The sequence below is a fragment of the Bactrocera neohumeralis genome, chromosome 6, assembly GCF_024586455.1.
Source record: "Bactrocera neohumeralis isolate Rockhampton chromosome 6, APGP_CSIRO_Bneo_wtdbg2-racon-allhic-juicebox.fasta_v2, whole genome shotgun sequence".
NCBI lineage: Eukaryota > Metazoa > Arthropoda > Insecta > Diptera > Tephritidae > Bactrocera > Bactrocera neohumeralis.
In genome coordinates this window covers 75,368,804-75,383,983 of record NC_065923.1, presented here as the reverse complement: position 1 = coordinate 75,383,983, position 15,180 = coordinate 75,368,804, and the positions used below count along the sequence as shown (strand labels likewise).

The 15,180-nt window shown below is 36.5% G+C and overlaps 1 protein-coding gene across 6 annotated transcripts; it reads left to right on the top strand.

The window, feature by feature from the left end:
* The first annotated feature begins 633 nt into the window (after window positions 1–633).
* LOC126761795 (uncharacterized) lies at window positions 634–14,378 on the top strand. Of its 6 annotated transcripts, none has more exons than XM_050478194.1 (5): window positions 634–850; window positions 11,868–11,965; window positions 12,107–12,213; window positions 13,254–13,414; window positions 13,494–14,378. In XM_050478194.1, the coding sequence occupies exons 2-5, from the start codon at window positions 11,944–11,946 to the stop codon at window positions 13,729–13,731; spliced, it is 528 nt and encodes a 175-aa protein (XP_050334151.1). In that variant the 5' UTR covers window positions 634–850; window positions 11,868–11,943; the 3' UTR covers window positions 13,732–14,378. The 6 variants fall into 6 exon arrangements, with proteins under 6 accessions (XP_050334151.1, XP_050334152.1, XP_050334150.1 ...); XM_050478195.1 differs by having other exon boundaries at window positions 634–865; window positions 11,872–11,965; XM_050478193.1 differs by having other exon boundaries at window positions 634–865.
* Window positions 14,379–15,180: the final 802 nt, after the last annotated feature.

The window sequence follows — 15,180 nt, the reverse complement described above, 5'->3', positions numbered from 1 at the left end:
CAGCAGTCAACAGCGCCAATGTCAATTTAGCCAAAAACCTGGTCTTAAAACTGACCCAACTAACGAGCTTGTCAAGTTGACTCAGCCGCCGGCTACAGCACGTCAACAACGTGTATTCGAACATAACAATCGAACTTAACTTTTGAACATAACATTCGAACTTAACATTCGAACATAGAATTCGAACTTAATATTCGAACATAAGATTCGAACTTAACATTTGAACACAAAATTCGAACACATATGGCATTCGAAAGTGGCGTTAAGTTGACTCATACACCGGCCACAGCAAGTTAAGTAACGCGTATTCGAACTTAACATTCGAAATTAAAATTCGAACTTAACATTTGAACATAACATTCGAACTTAATATTCGAATTTAATATTTACACTAATTCCAACAAAACATTCGAATATAATATTCGAACATAAGATTCCAACTTAACATTCGAACTTAACATTCGAATATATGGCATTCGAAAAGGGCGTGTGTACGCTTGCGAGAGCGTCAGCCCGTACTCTCCGTTAGCACTTCGAAAACGTGCCTAACTCGCTGTTTACCAAGCGCTCAATAACCGCCTTGAGAGGGCTGTCTACACTTTCTATCTACGGCGCAGCAGTGCTTGCACGCCAAAGTTGTTGGCTACTGACATTCGGTGTTCGCAGTTCGAATTGCACGGTACGGTAGGCGCACAAGCGAAGTCATAACGGTTGTAAAGCGCTGCATTGTTGAGTGTTGAGTTGGTTGGAGAATATTTTGTAAATAAACATAACGGCCGAAGGAGTTTATTTTCGAACGAAAAACTAAAACTAACGCGAGAAAGGCAAACATACAACGAAAAACGCTGACGTAGGCAACATAAAAGTGCGCGCGCGGTGGTTTTCAACTTTTCGCAATAAAATTTATTAAAAGAAAAATATTTAAAAAAAAAATTTTCATTAAAAAAAATTAAAAAAATTTTAATTGAATAATTTTTAATTTTTATAAAAAAAAATTATAAAAAAAATATTTTTAATTTTTATAAAAAAAAATTATAAAATTTATAGTGTATATACGCTGTTTCGGAAAAAAAATATTTTTATATAAAAAATAATAATAGTTACGCGTTTTCGAAAATAACCAAAAGTGCACCGTATAAAGTTTATTTCAATCGCTGTGCTAATCAGCCAGTACATACTAAATTTTGTCGACTAACCAGTACAACAACCAGCCGTCACGCTAATTATAGCGCACTTGTACAACAATAACAACAACATTACCGCACAACCATTGTGTTTAAGCCGTATTCACAACGAAAATTTTCTAAAAAAAAATAAAATGTGTGTAAATAATATAAGTAAATAAATAATATACGTAAATAAATGATATACTGTAGCTTAAGCGTAAAATTCTAAATAAATATTTATATTCTTAGTATGTAGTCGTGAGTTTACTAATAATTTGCATGCGCTTAACAAGTTGTTAATGCATTATATAATCTTTACCTGAGACGTTGTTGTAAAACCTGTTTTCAACATTCATTCTAGCACAAAGCTAGCAGTCTGACGTGAAGATGCCACAATTGAAAGAATTTTTATTTATTAGTAGCTGATTAAGCGAGCGACAGTTTAATGTGCTGATGACGAGGCTAATGCAACGGGCGCGGTTTTTGAGGCACTGTATAATTAATTACGTGAGATGGAAACTGATTTTGTAAAGTCAAGTTTTAATTGAGATTTGTGCCACGGTTTAGGCAATATGCCAACTCATGTAAAGATAACTAGTCAAATAAAAAACAAATTACAAGAACTTGATGTTGATCGTTCAATTTGTATGGCAGCTATATGTTATAGCAGTCCAATCTTAACAATTTCTTCGGAGATTATACCGTTAGCTTGAAAAATAATCTGTGTCAAGTTTGGTGAAGATATCTGGTCAAATGAGAAAGTTTTCCATACAAGGAACTTAGCATGATCAGTCAGTTTGTATGGCAGCTATATGCTATAGTGATCTGATCTAAACCGTTTCTTTAGGTGCTATAGCAATGCCTTAGATAAAAATGTATGGCCAATTTCGTTCAGTTATTTTGGCAAATAAAAAAGTTTTCCATACAAGAACTTGATTTTGATCGTTCAGTTTGTATGGCAGTTATATGCAATAGTGCTCCGATCTTAATAATTTCTTCGGATATTATAGCAATATTTAATTAAGTAATTTGTGTAAAATTTCGCGAGGATATATCAACAAATAAAACAGTTTTCCATATAAGGACTTCAACTCGATCAGTCTGTTCGTATGGTAGCTATATGCTATATTTATCCGATATCCACAATTCGTTTGGATAATATCGTGATATTTTTAACAATAATCTGTGCCAAATTATGTTAAGATATCTTTTCAAATAAAAAAGTTCTCCATACAAGGACTTTAGATTGATTAGTCAATTTGTATGGAAACTATATGCTATATTAATTCGATCTGAACAATTCTTCGGAAATCACAGCATCGTTAGCAAAGTAAAAAGTTTACCATTCAAGGACTTTAGCTTGATCATACTCGTATACTTTGTATGGCAGCTATATGTCATAGTGGTTCGATCTTAACAATTTCTTCAGAGATTGTACCATTGCTTTAGACAATAATACCACCCCAAATTTTGTGCAGATAATAAAAAAGTTCTCCATACAAAGACCTGATTTGGATCGTTCAGTTTGTATGACAGCTATACGCTATAATGATCCGATATCGGCTATTCTGACAAATGTGGTGCTTCTTGAAGAAAAAACCATGTGTGAAAAGTTTCTCAGTGATATAACAAAAACTGATGGCCTGTTTCCGTCTTAACAGATAGGGAGCTAAACAAACAGAGCGACCTAAATCAACGCACTACAAGTATTTTACACAATTTTCAAAATGATTCTACATTTTCAAATAAAATTTTCAAGCAACAGCAACCAGCTGTCTCGAGTCTACCTTTAAAAGCCCCACCCTAAATTATTCACAGCTTTGCCGCATCAAATTCGTTGCGTGAATAATCGCACAAATGAATCGTTTGTTCGTTGCATAAGTACAGTGCGACTTCAAAGTATGCTGACGTGACAAAGACGCTCTCAGTAGTTTGATTGATCTATTAACAGCCGCAACTAATCATCGACTTCAATATCATAATGCAACTACAATAATTTTCAATAAATGTTTCAACTAAGCAACGCTGTTTGGCATCATTTGCATATTATTGACCACAAAACACTTTGCTTATATGCATACATACACACACATACGCATATATATGTATTAATTGTAGTCAAACAAGCGTCTTTGTGTTTTTGTTGTTTTATGTCTCTCAAATTACCACATCACTTTCATTCACATTTTCTTACATTTTTTTCATGCTGCTTTGCGCTGTTTTGTGCGCCCTAATTGGCGACGATGATTCATAATGGTGGGGTTATTTAGTAATTGCATGTGGATTTACTTGTTAAAATAGTGGAAAAATATATTATATGAAATAATAGTGAACATTACTAGAAGGTAACTACCAGAAACTAACGCAGGCCTACAAATTTCACATTAGAACGTTTGCTTCAAAGCTACACCACCGCCCACCTTGATGACCACGTGGCGTATTCAACCCTCATGTCATAGCTATTGCCAGGTGTTCATACATACATATACTATATACATATATTATCATATCACATGACACCGTTACATTTTGCTTTATTTTCCTTATTGCCATGTTGACTCACGTGCTATTGTTTGTCTTGTTTATATGGCATGTCCTTGCAGGTCCTAGCCGCCTAGCTTGGCTGTCGCTCACGTTTCCTATTGTGTCGGCGTCGCAATTGGGTTAACGGTAAATTAATGACTTTGACATTGAAGTCCAGTCTTTTGTTTACATGTTTTCATTGCGCTATCTGTCGGTTTTTGCGATGTATTTGCTTGACCACGCGAAGTGGCTACGCTGAACTGACTTACGTGGAACAATTTAGCGGCGGTAACTGAGTGAATTTAGTAACATTCAATATGTTAGGGCGCGACGTAGTGCTCTTAGGCATAATTATACCCTCTACAGAATATATTATATATTGTCATGAAGTTTTCCAAGAAATTTGACCTAAAAGGAAGCGTCGGATACTCTATAAAAGCTCCAACGGCCTATCTGTCTGTATTTTCGGGAACTAGTCCCTTTTTTTGATATAGCGAACTGAAAATTTTTACACGTACTTTTCTCTTTAAGAAGCTTCTCATTTATCAAAACCGTCGATATCAGACCACTATAGCTTGTAGCTGCCATACAAACTGAACGATCGGATTCAAGTTCTTGTATGGAAAGCAATTTTATTTGATGAGATATCATCACGAAATTTGGCATAGCTTATTTTCTAAGCCAACTATGTAACCTCTGAAGAAATTGTTCAGATCGAACAAATATAGCTTATAACTGCCATACAAACTGATGTCTCAAACTCAAACCTTTGTATGAAAAACTTTTTTGTTTGTTAAGATATCTTCAAGAAATTTGGTATGGGTTATTATCTAAGCCAAAAATAAAACCTCTGAGGAAATTGTTCAGATCGAACAACTATAGCTTAAAATTGCCTTACAAACTGATGTATCAAACTCAAGCCTTTGCATGGCCAACTTGTATGTGGGCTATTATAGCCTCAATGCAACCGAAGTTAAATTTTTTTTTATTTTTAAATACCAATTGTGCTTATATGCGCGTAGCCACTGACTAGCCGACTGTTTTCCCACACACCCACTTGAGTTGCGCATTCTATAAAAGTTTATCCAGCTCGTGAAAGTTATAGTTCAATTTATTGTTATTTGATTTAGCAGTAGTTTTTGTTATTATTGTTCGCATTGTTTATATGAAAGTGTGTGGGAATTTGCAATGTGTTCATTTTGCGCATTTGAACTCTGAGAACTAGGCCTCGCCAAAGCAGGTCACCACACCCTACAAAGCTCGTCAGACTGTAAGTGCGTTGGTGTGTAGTCATGCTATTGTTTGATGTGTGAATATTAGCTACTAATTTTATTGACGTTATTGAATGCAGGTTATAGTTTAGGTTAGGTAAAATGGCTGATTTGAGGTCACGAATAATGCCACTTGGAGAGCTAGCCACCTGCATGTTCATTGTAATGTTTAGAACTTCTAGGTATGGATCATAAAGTCCATGCAGTTTTGAGATATCGATCTGAAATTTTGCACACATGATTATCTTCTCAAGAAGCTTTATAATTGTCGGAGTCGACGTTATCGGACCACTGCAGCATATAGCTGCTATACAAACTGAATAATCGAAATCAAGTTTTTGTATGGAAAACTTTTTTATTTCTGAAGATATTTTTACAAAATTTGTCAAAACTTATTTTTTAAGAGAACGATATAATTTCCGAAGAAATTGTTCAGATCGGACCACTAGAGCATATAGCTGACATACAAACTGAATCAGGTCTTTGTATGAAAAACTTTTTTATTCGTTGCGCGAACTTCAAAAAAAATTTTGGAGAAATTATTGACTCAGACAACGGTACAATCTCTGAAGAAATTATTCAGATCGGCTCACTATAGCATATAGCTGCCATACAAACTCAACGATCATACTTAAGTTCTTGTATGGAAAACTTTTTTGTTTAACTTGTTTGTTTATTTTAACGAAATTCAGCATGAATTTTTATTTCAAGAAACGGTACAATATTCCAAGAAATTTTTGAGATCGGACAACTTTAGCATATACCTGCGATGCAAACTGAACGATCAAAACCAAGTTTTTGTATGGAAAAATTACTATTTAACGAGATATAAGCACGAAAGTTGGCGGTTATTATTGTCTAAGGCAGCGCATGCATATATTTACTTATATATACATAGTACTCACAAAAATAATAATAACAAATATATAGTAGTAATTAATCAGCATTGCTTTGACCTGCTTGCTGATAAACAGTGACTCGCCTGCTGCTTGTATTGCTGTTAGCGTCTGTTGACCTGCTTTGATGGCGAAAACTTTTGCGAATTCTTATTTTGCTCGCATTTTTCCATAGGCGCGTTTCCACTTCCTCACCTCTGTTTTTTTATTTTTCTTTTGTTGTTGTGGTTTTTGTTTTTCGCTGCAGCACGTGAATTGCCAACATTGCGATGGCAATGCGTGGCATGGCAGGTTTTTTCAACTGATTTATGTGTTTTTATTTACAAAAGCATCGCCGATGTGCTTCGTGCATTAGACACGCGAAACTGGTTTATTGCAATTGCAGCTACTCTTGTTTTACTCTTCACACGGCTTCTTAGTAGCTGCAATCTCTGATTATATTTATGTATGTATGGGTGTATGTATGTTGCAATAAGTTGTTTTTTTTTAGCTGCCGTGCTTCGCTATTTTTTAATTGTTTGCTGATTTTTGCTCGTGCACACATACACATTTACATATATTCATATGATTTTAGCATGTGTAAAGGCAGGAAATTGAAGCAATTATTCACGCGCCTGACATATTATGTGAAATGGGTAGTTCGTGTGCTCCAAAGAAATGTTGAAACTCAGAAAATTGTTGGATTTTAGACAAAACTAAGAAAAGGAGTTAATTTGTTTTTGTAAAGATGCTAGAGTGCACTTCACAGGCTCAAGTTTTTCTTAAAAAAAGTTAATGTTAAGCATTAGGTTTGTATGACAGCTATATACTGTAGTCAACCGATCTGAAAAATTTCTTTAGATTTTAAAGTTTTGTCTTAGAAAATATTCAGTGCTGAATTTTATGAGGTTATCTCGTCAAATAAAAAAGTTTTTCATATAAGAATTAGATTTTATAAGCTATATGATATAGTTATCCGATATGAAAAATTTCTTCAAAAATTATAAAGTTGATTTAGAATATAATCTGTGTCAAATTTCGTGATGATATGTTGCAAATAATAAATTTTTTCATACAAGGACTTGAGTTTCACCGCTCATTTTATATGACAGCTATATGCTATAATAAACCGATTTGAAAAATTTCTTCAGATATTGTAGTGTTGTTGTAGAAAATATTCTGTGCTAAATTTTGTGAAGATAATTTCTCAGATAATAAAGTTTTCCATACAAGAACTTGTATTTGATCGTTCAGCTTGTATGGCAGCTATATGCTATAGTAGTCCGATACGAAATTATTTTTTAGAAATTATAGAATTGAGTTAGAAGATAATCTGTACGAAATTTCGTGAAGATATCTCGTCAAATAATACAGATTCTCGAATCCCAGTTGCATGATGGATGGCTTCCATTGACGTATCCCTGGAAAATTGTCTTTCGGCATACTTGTTAGATCAGAAAGTGTAATTGTTTGAAGATTCTTACTCTATTAGCTTGCTTTTAATCTTTGATTAGGGCTGAAGAAAGCCACAGGTGAGTCCCAATCCCTATCGGAGACATTTAAAAGCTGATGTTATACCACAAATAGTAAACTAAACCACCATTAAGAAAACAGTCATCGAAAATACATGCTTTCCACTTCAATTGTCTCGCTGAAAAATCTTTCAGATACCTTAAATAATCACTACTCAAATAATTTTTTGTCAACAAAAGACTTAAGCAACAAACTCGCACGCAACCAAAAATCGAAATTCCATAAAAGTTAAACTAAATAAGGACACATTTGTGCAGTCGCACGCTTTTTACCATACCAGTATGTAAACAGAGCGAGCGTGAGCCGCCAGAAACTTGGTAAGCTAGACACGTCTGTTTCTTGCTATTGTTAGACGGGTGTCAATGGAAAATAGGCTCAGGCTAGCTGGCACCGATATTGGCTCTAGACCAAAACATAATTCCTGAGTACATCAAACGCACGTATGCACGAGTTGACCAAAAATAAAATAAAAATCACTTGGCGCGGCTTCACACGAGCATGTTGATGTGTGACAAGTCAATGGCCGCTTTATAAGGCTTCATGGCGCACTTTTGTGTACTTTTGTAGATGGTGGGCTTACGAGCGGTTTCAGCTCAAAGGCAGTTGCAGTGAGGTATCATATCGAGTATTTGTTTAAAAATAAGCATAAAAGCCAGAAAATATATTTAAACTCTTTTGAGTGGATTTTAAGTTTGTTAGTTTACTTACTGCGCATTTTACACATTCTTGTGCGGCAGAAACAGGTGTGGCTTGTGGCAAAGATTTTCACTTGGCTGTGCGCAGTACAAGCTGCATTTATTAGCAACGCTCGTACACTTCAAAAGGTAAATTTGATTTTCGAAATTAACTTCGAATGGTAAAACTGAGTTTCGGAGCCTATTTCGAAGAGTAAAACTGATTTTCGAAAAGTAAATATGGTTTTCAAAATTAATTTCGAAAAAATAACAGATTTTCGAAATCAACTTCGAAAGCCCAAAAACGAAAAAGAGCCAACTCAAAGCACTTAACTTTGTTGGTATACTCGTATTTCTTACGAAAACGCGCCAGTGTTACGCTCTCCGCTTTGCTCTCATTTCCATACTCATATTCCCACATTCTTTCGACGCGCATTCGAACAACATTTTCTGTTTTTCGTTGCTTTTGTTGTGTAAGTCAAAGTCTATGGCCAAGCACACACACACTGCCAACAGTTTGTTTACATTTTTTATTTACCAACAAATTTTCGAACTGGCAACGAAACTCGTTTTGGCGCCTTCAGCCATAACACAACAAACTCGGCGCGCTTTCATTTTGACTTTTTTTACCACCACCTTTTTTTCTTGTATTTTATGACCTGTTTTGTGCGAGACGCCAAGTTTTGTCGTCACCGTTTATTTCGTACAATTACCTGAAAATGTGTGGAAAAAAATAAAAAAATTTATTACCGTTATACATATTAATTGAAAGGCATGCGGGCAGCAATGCGCTAGGGAAAAAGTACTTGTCTACTCTTATTTGTTTTTGTGGCTAGCAACACGCGAGTGGGGCATAAAAAGCAGTAGTTTAATTATTACTAACTCACGCGAGTATTAATTCATATTTCTTTTTGTAATATTGAAGCGCGTTAAGTGTGAATATGTGTAAAGGTAGAATCATGGTCAGAAATATTTGTTTACATTTTGTTGTTGCTTGTTTTGTTGCCATTGTAATGCTATCGTAACAAACATTTACTTATACAAGCAGGTCAAGCGTAAAGGATAGCAATCACGCATACGGAATTAGGCAGAAATTGAGTGGGCGGTCAAATGGTTGCCAACGCAATCGCACAGTTATTAACAATTACCAAATGTATATGTTTCAAATTTTGAAAAAATATTTGTTTAGCGACAAATGTGGCATCGGTTGTACTGAAACAATGAAGCTTAACAAATAAAAAAGCTTCTATACAAGATATGAGATTTTATGGCAGCTATATAATATAGTAGTTCGATCTGAACAATTTCTTCAGATTGTGTAGAGTTATCTTGGAAAATAATTCATACAAAATTTCGTGAGGATATCTTGTCATATAAAAAAGTTTCTATACAAGAACTTGATTGTGATCGTTCAGTTTGTATGGCAGCTATAAGCTATAGTAGTTCGATTTAAATTTTTTTTGAAATATTGTAGAACTATATTAGAAAATATGCCGTACAAAATTTCAAGAAGATATCTCGTCAAATTAAAAAATTTTCAATAGAAGAACTTGATTTTGATCGTTCAGTTTGTATGGTAGCTGAATGCTATAGTGGGCCAATCTGAAGAAATTTTTCAAGTATTATAGCAATGCTTTAGAAAAAAATCTGTGCCAATTTTTGTGAAGATATCTTGACATATAAAAAAGTTTTCTATACAAGAACTTGTTCTGTGGGGAGATATTTCTCGGAGTGCTGCAAGATGATTACGCGGCCTTTGCCAACCTTCTGGATAAACGGCACTTGACCTGGGCGATCAATTCCTTTAAACCTTTCAAGTCCCCGGACCAGATGACATCATACCAGCGCAGCTACAGCAAGTTGTTAAGGTGTCATGCAACTGGTTGGCACCTATCTATACGAACTGCATAAGACTGAGTTACATTCCGGGGCCTGCAGAAGAGCCGGTGTTGCATTTATTCCGGAGGCTGGTAGGGGTTCCCACGTTACGCTCAAGGACCGTAAGTCCATCAACCTTTTCTCCTTCTTTTTAAAAAAATTGGAGAGACTGATGGACTGGTACATAAGGAGGCGCATACCGAGGGACCATTCATCAGGAGCGCAATATGCTTATTGTAGAGGCAAGCCAGTGGTTACTGTACCCGCATACTATCGTATTATGGTTGAGAAAGCCATTAGGGTTAAGAAATTCGCTGTTGCGACCTTCCTTGATATTGAGGGAGCTTTTAATAATGTTCTACCAGAAGCAGTCGTTACTGCTCTGAACGGGCTTGGAGTTGAATCTAGCCACAAATTCCTCATTTTCAGTTCTCTGGGGGACAGAGTGATTGAAACGGAATGGGCCAACGCACGTGCTCGACGAAATGTGAGTAGGGGAGCCGCAGAAGATGGAGCTCTCTTTCCTTTTCTATTGATCTTAGTCGTTAACGATCTGCTTTAAAAACTTGAGGATCGTAGCTGCCGGGTGATAGCCTCTTCAGGCGATGTAGCACTTATGATCTAACCAGCTGACTGACCAACGGATACAGTGAAAATATTTAGGACTCATCCTGGATAGGAAGCTTTCATGGAAGCCGAATATCGAAGAGAGAGTGAAAAAGAGATCGATCCTCTACGTCAGTATATTTAGGTGGGGTCTCTCACCGAAAGTGGTCCTCTGTCTCTACGATGTCGTAGTCAAGCCCATTATGTTCTATGGAGTCTTTATGTGGATTACTGATGTCTCAAACAACAATTTTTGACGAATTTCGTGAGAATATCTTGTTTTATATGTATGTATGGCAGCTATATGCTATAGTGATCCGATAGCCTCAGTTTCCACAAATGAGCCGTTTCTTGAGAAGAGCAGATTTTGTGCAAAATTTCAGCGCGATATCTCTTTTCAAGTAACTACAAGCTTGTTGCTATTGCAATAGCCTGAAAATCCTGACAGACTCGGCCGCTAAAAACAAAGATATTATGCCAAAAGATGCAAGTGTTTTTTTGTTATGGAGTGTATAAAGCGATTAAAAGCAAAATGTTTTCTTTCAATCGTCTCACGTGAAATGAACATTTGTCCGTGGTGAACTTAATGCTGCATATAAGAGCTGGTCAGCCATTGGGCAGTAATGCACCATATTTTGCGTTGCGTGCAAACGTGTTTCCTGGACGCTAAGCTGTGTTCACATATGCTTTTTTTTTATTGTTTATGTCAGGCGCAAGTCAAGACAGGAGAAAGTGGTTGTCGTTGGGTCTGAAAAAGTAGTCAAGTGCCATACATATGTGTACACAATATTGTGGTCAATATTTGTATGAGCTTATATATAGTAAAGGGTGTTTTTTAGGCATGGCGTTAAGCTAACTGACATTTATCCTACATTTATTTAACAATTGATATATAGTATGTATATGAAGCACTCCAGATTTTTATAGATATACCATAGTTGTGTATAAACTATTTGACCTTGCCATGCGTAATCAGAAAAAATTAATAAAAATCACATAAAATGCTCATTGTGTCATCAGCTACAAAAGAGTTGGCCTTTCGCGTAATAACAACACTGTACGCTTGAGTGCGTCTTCAAAACGATACGAACGCTTGACGATCGAGGAAATTTGATACAGTAAACATGAAGCCAAATGATGGCATATAATATAGAGAAACAATATTGTTAGAAAATAGAAAAAACACATACATATGTACAACACATTTCTAACTCCATTTGTCACTAAACTAAATTTGTTTGCATGGGAATACTTTCCGATATTTCTAAATGCGTAGACCTCGAATTGCACGTACTGTTCTATAAGTGAACTCTACTTCAAAAGTGTATCGTTTTTTCTCAGTTAGATTCGGTGCAAATTGCTCAGCAAAGCTTTCAATTATAACGAAAAGTTCTAATTCTAAAAAAACGCTGCCAAAATGAGCTATCTGCGTTCAATAGGTAAAGGTTAATACACAAGCAACTGCTTCCAAAGTCATTACGTGACCCCATTTATTTTGTCCATCTATGCCCATATTAATACACACAATTAATTGTTATTGCAAAGTAATAAATTCGGTCTTGCACTAATTCTTGCCACAGAAATCTCACGCGTAGAGATGACGCCGGCGGAAGACTCCACCTACACGACAAGTAGCGGTTCGAAGCGTGCGAGCTATTCGTTGATGGGCATCAAATTGTTGGAATTGGTAAGATATAAAGATATATAACTATAAAAATACATACATATGTACATATATATGTACATACATAAGTACATATGTACATACATACATACATAAATACATAACAAGTCAATTGAAAAGTCCCCGGCCCACCATACTAAAACACGCTTCTTTGGCAAAATTCTTTTTTTTTTTTCATTCAAAGAAGACTTCTTCCCAGCGAGCATTCTTTTGAGATTTGAGAACAGAAAATAGTTACTGGGGGCCAGATCTGGAGAATATGGTTGATGGGAAAGCAATTTGAAGCCCAATTGATGGATTTATGCCAGCCAATAATCCAATGTAATAGTTGATGGTCCTTCGTTTTTCAGGATGGTCAATAAAAATGATGAAGTATGGAGTCATGAGTAGAAGCTGCAAGCAAGTGAGGAAAGTTCTCTGACTACCATTCACTTGTTAGTGGCCAGAAATGATTCCATTATATAATATGGTTCGAGCAGCTCACTACTTCTGGTCTTAAACAAGCATCCTCTGGGTAGCCAAAGAACATCCGTTTGAAAACAAACCATTCCTACCCAGGGTTGGGTAGTGGGTTTGGAACCCACCACGCAAAAAACAACCCCAATGATAAGAAAACAACAGCCTTGGACGAGAGACCCGCTTTTTGAGCAGCGAACTAAAAAACAGCGACTACGCTGGCTAGGTCACATCATCCGAATGGTCAAAAACCCCCAGCTCTGAAAGCAGAGGAAGAGGAAGACCTCCACTCCGTTGGAAAGACCAGGTGAAAAAAGACCTGGCTTCGCTTGGAATATCTTTAGAGTGTCTGCTGTCTCGAACATCTTGATTTTTTGGTCATTCGAAACTATTTTGTGGTCTTTTTCGATGTTTTCGTTGGTAAAAATCTCTTCTGGGCGTCCGGCCGGGTACTTTTCAATTGACCTGTTTTATACATACTCATGTCACTGCTTGCTTTATCCCCACACATTTAGTGCGTTTAATTCAATTTAAAAATTACTTCACCACACGCTTATACTTATGCTTAACTAACATCTACATTCCAGGCGCTGGTCATCACTTGCATCGGCCTCATCGATGAGCCATCCACACACTCACATCTGCGCATCTTCATAACGCCGCGCGTTGTCGCCCTCTGCTACGTAACCTTTGGCAGTCTCATCATTTATACTTCAATTTACTTAATTATGGCATTGTTTGGCGATGTGTGCGTAACCTTTTACAATACCCCCTTTTAACCCACATAAGTTGTATGTAATTTTTTCTTTTATGCTTGGCTTGTTTAGCACATCTTGGCGCACCTCGACGCTGTGGTCCATCATTGGCTTCATACTGCTTGTGGCTGTGACGGCGCTACTCTTCCGCGATTGGTCCACCACAAAGGAGCGCAATTACTGGCATCCGAATATGCAACGTCTTGACCTGGTGCTGGCCGCTGCTGCGGTCTCATTGGTGACCACACTCATCTACTTGGTGGATTTGTTGGCTACAATACGCTTTGGTGTTAGCGGTGAACTGGAGTAAATGCGATAAATGAGGTTGAGCGACTATCGGCCGCACAGTTTGTGCGCATCATCGACGTCTTCTGGCTACGGTTTAAAGATAATGCTGTAATATTTACAGAAAATCGACGCAAATTTGTTTATAATATTTTTTATCAATAATCTTTACAAAAATAATTGCAATATTTTAATTTTCAATGCATAGTATTAAGCTCAAAGTAACAATTCGTTGGTGTTTATACTTATTTTTAGTAACATAGATATCTATAAAGTTATATAGAAATATCAGTGGCGCATCCACGGGGGGTTTGGGGTAACAAACACATCTCAAATAAGAGATTTTAATTCAAATTCAGTGAAATTGGCCAAGTAACTTCAATAAAATTCAGCAAAATAACTTCAGCAAAAACCCCCCAAAAGCAAATGCTGGCTCCGCCACTGTGAAATATATATACATATAGGTATACTGCTAAGCGCAATCGAATATTTAATATGCCATGAGAAATTCGCATTTCTTTAAATGTACAAAAATCACAATTAAAATGTTCAATATTGATTAAGTGCGTCAAATTGTTGACGAGACACAGTTTTTTTTTTAAACGATTTTCTTACAAACTAATTGTAAAAGTTAAATAAACAATTTTTAATACAACAGTAATTATAACCGAATTTTACGAAGTCTTTTACTTAACGAAATTAAGAAAAAAGAGACTCCAAACTCGCTTGATATACATACATACATATATGGTCCACAAAGTAATTTCGTTTGATGACAACGGCTGATCCTATTAAATTGTTTCGCAGCCAACTTCCCACTTAACCGCTTTCTTCTTTTTTTATTGGTCGGTGATTTACAAGGGGATACAAGATTCCGTCATGGAATCCAGCCAAGGGAAGAGTTAACTACTAAGTATCATATCACGTATCTGGTAGTAATTTCGGACAGAAAACTGACGTGGAAACTCAATGTGGAAAATAGGGCGAAAAAGGCCAATGGTTCCCTCTGCGAATGTAGGATGGTGCCTCTAATCACCTTTCCTTATATATTGTGCCACAGCTTTATAGTCAAGCCAATCAGTCCTGCTCTACAGAACTTTGGTATGATGAACCGCTGCCAGTAAAATCACATACAGGAAACCGTTGGAAGGAATACAGCGGTACGCTGCTCTCTGGATAACGAGAGCACTAAGAACAACTCCAACGGCTGCACTTAAAAGGTTACTCAACTTGCCACTAATGGACATTGCAAAGGCAAACTGGATAGTGAAATCGGCTGCAAGATTGGCGGCGCTAGGTGAATTTTCCACAAGAAGCTTTGGTCAGAGCTCGTTAGGTAGGGAGTCGGTGGAATAAATAGACCACAAACCCTCACGAGTCATCTGAGAGCGAAAGTATCAAGTCATGCTAAAAGAGAGTGGATAGCGAATCTTCCAACAATTACACGAACGAATCAAAAAGGCTAATAAAGTGG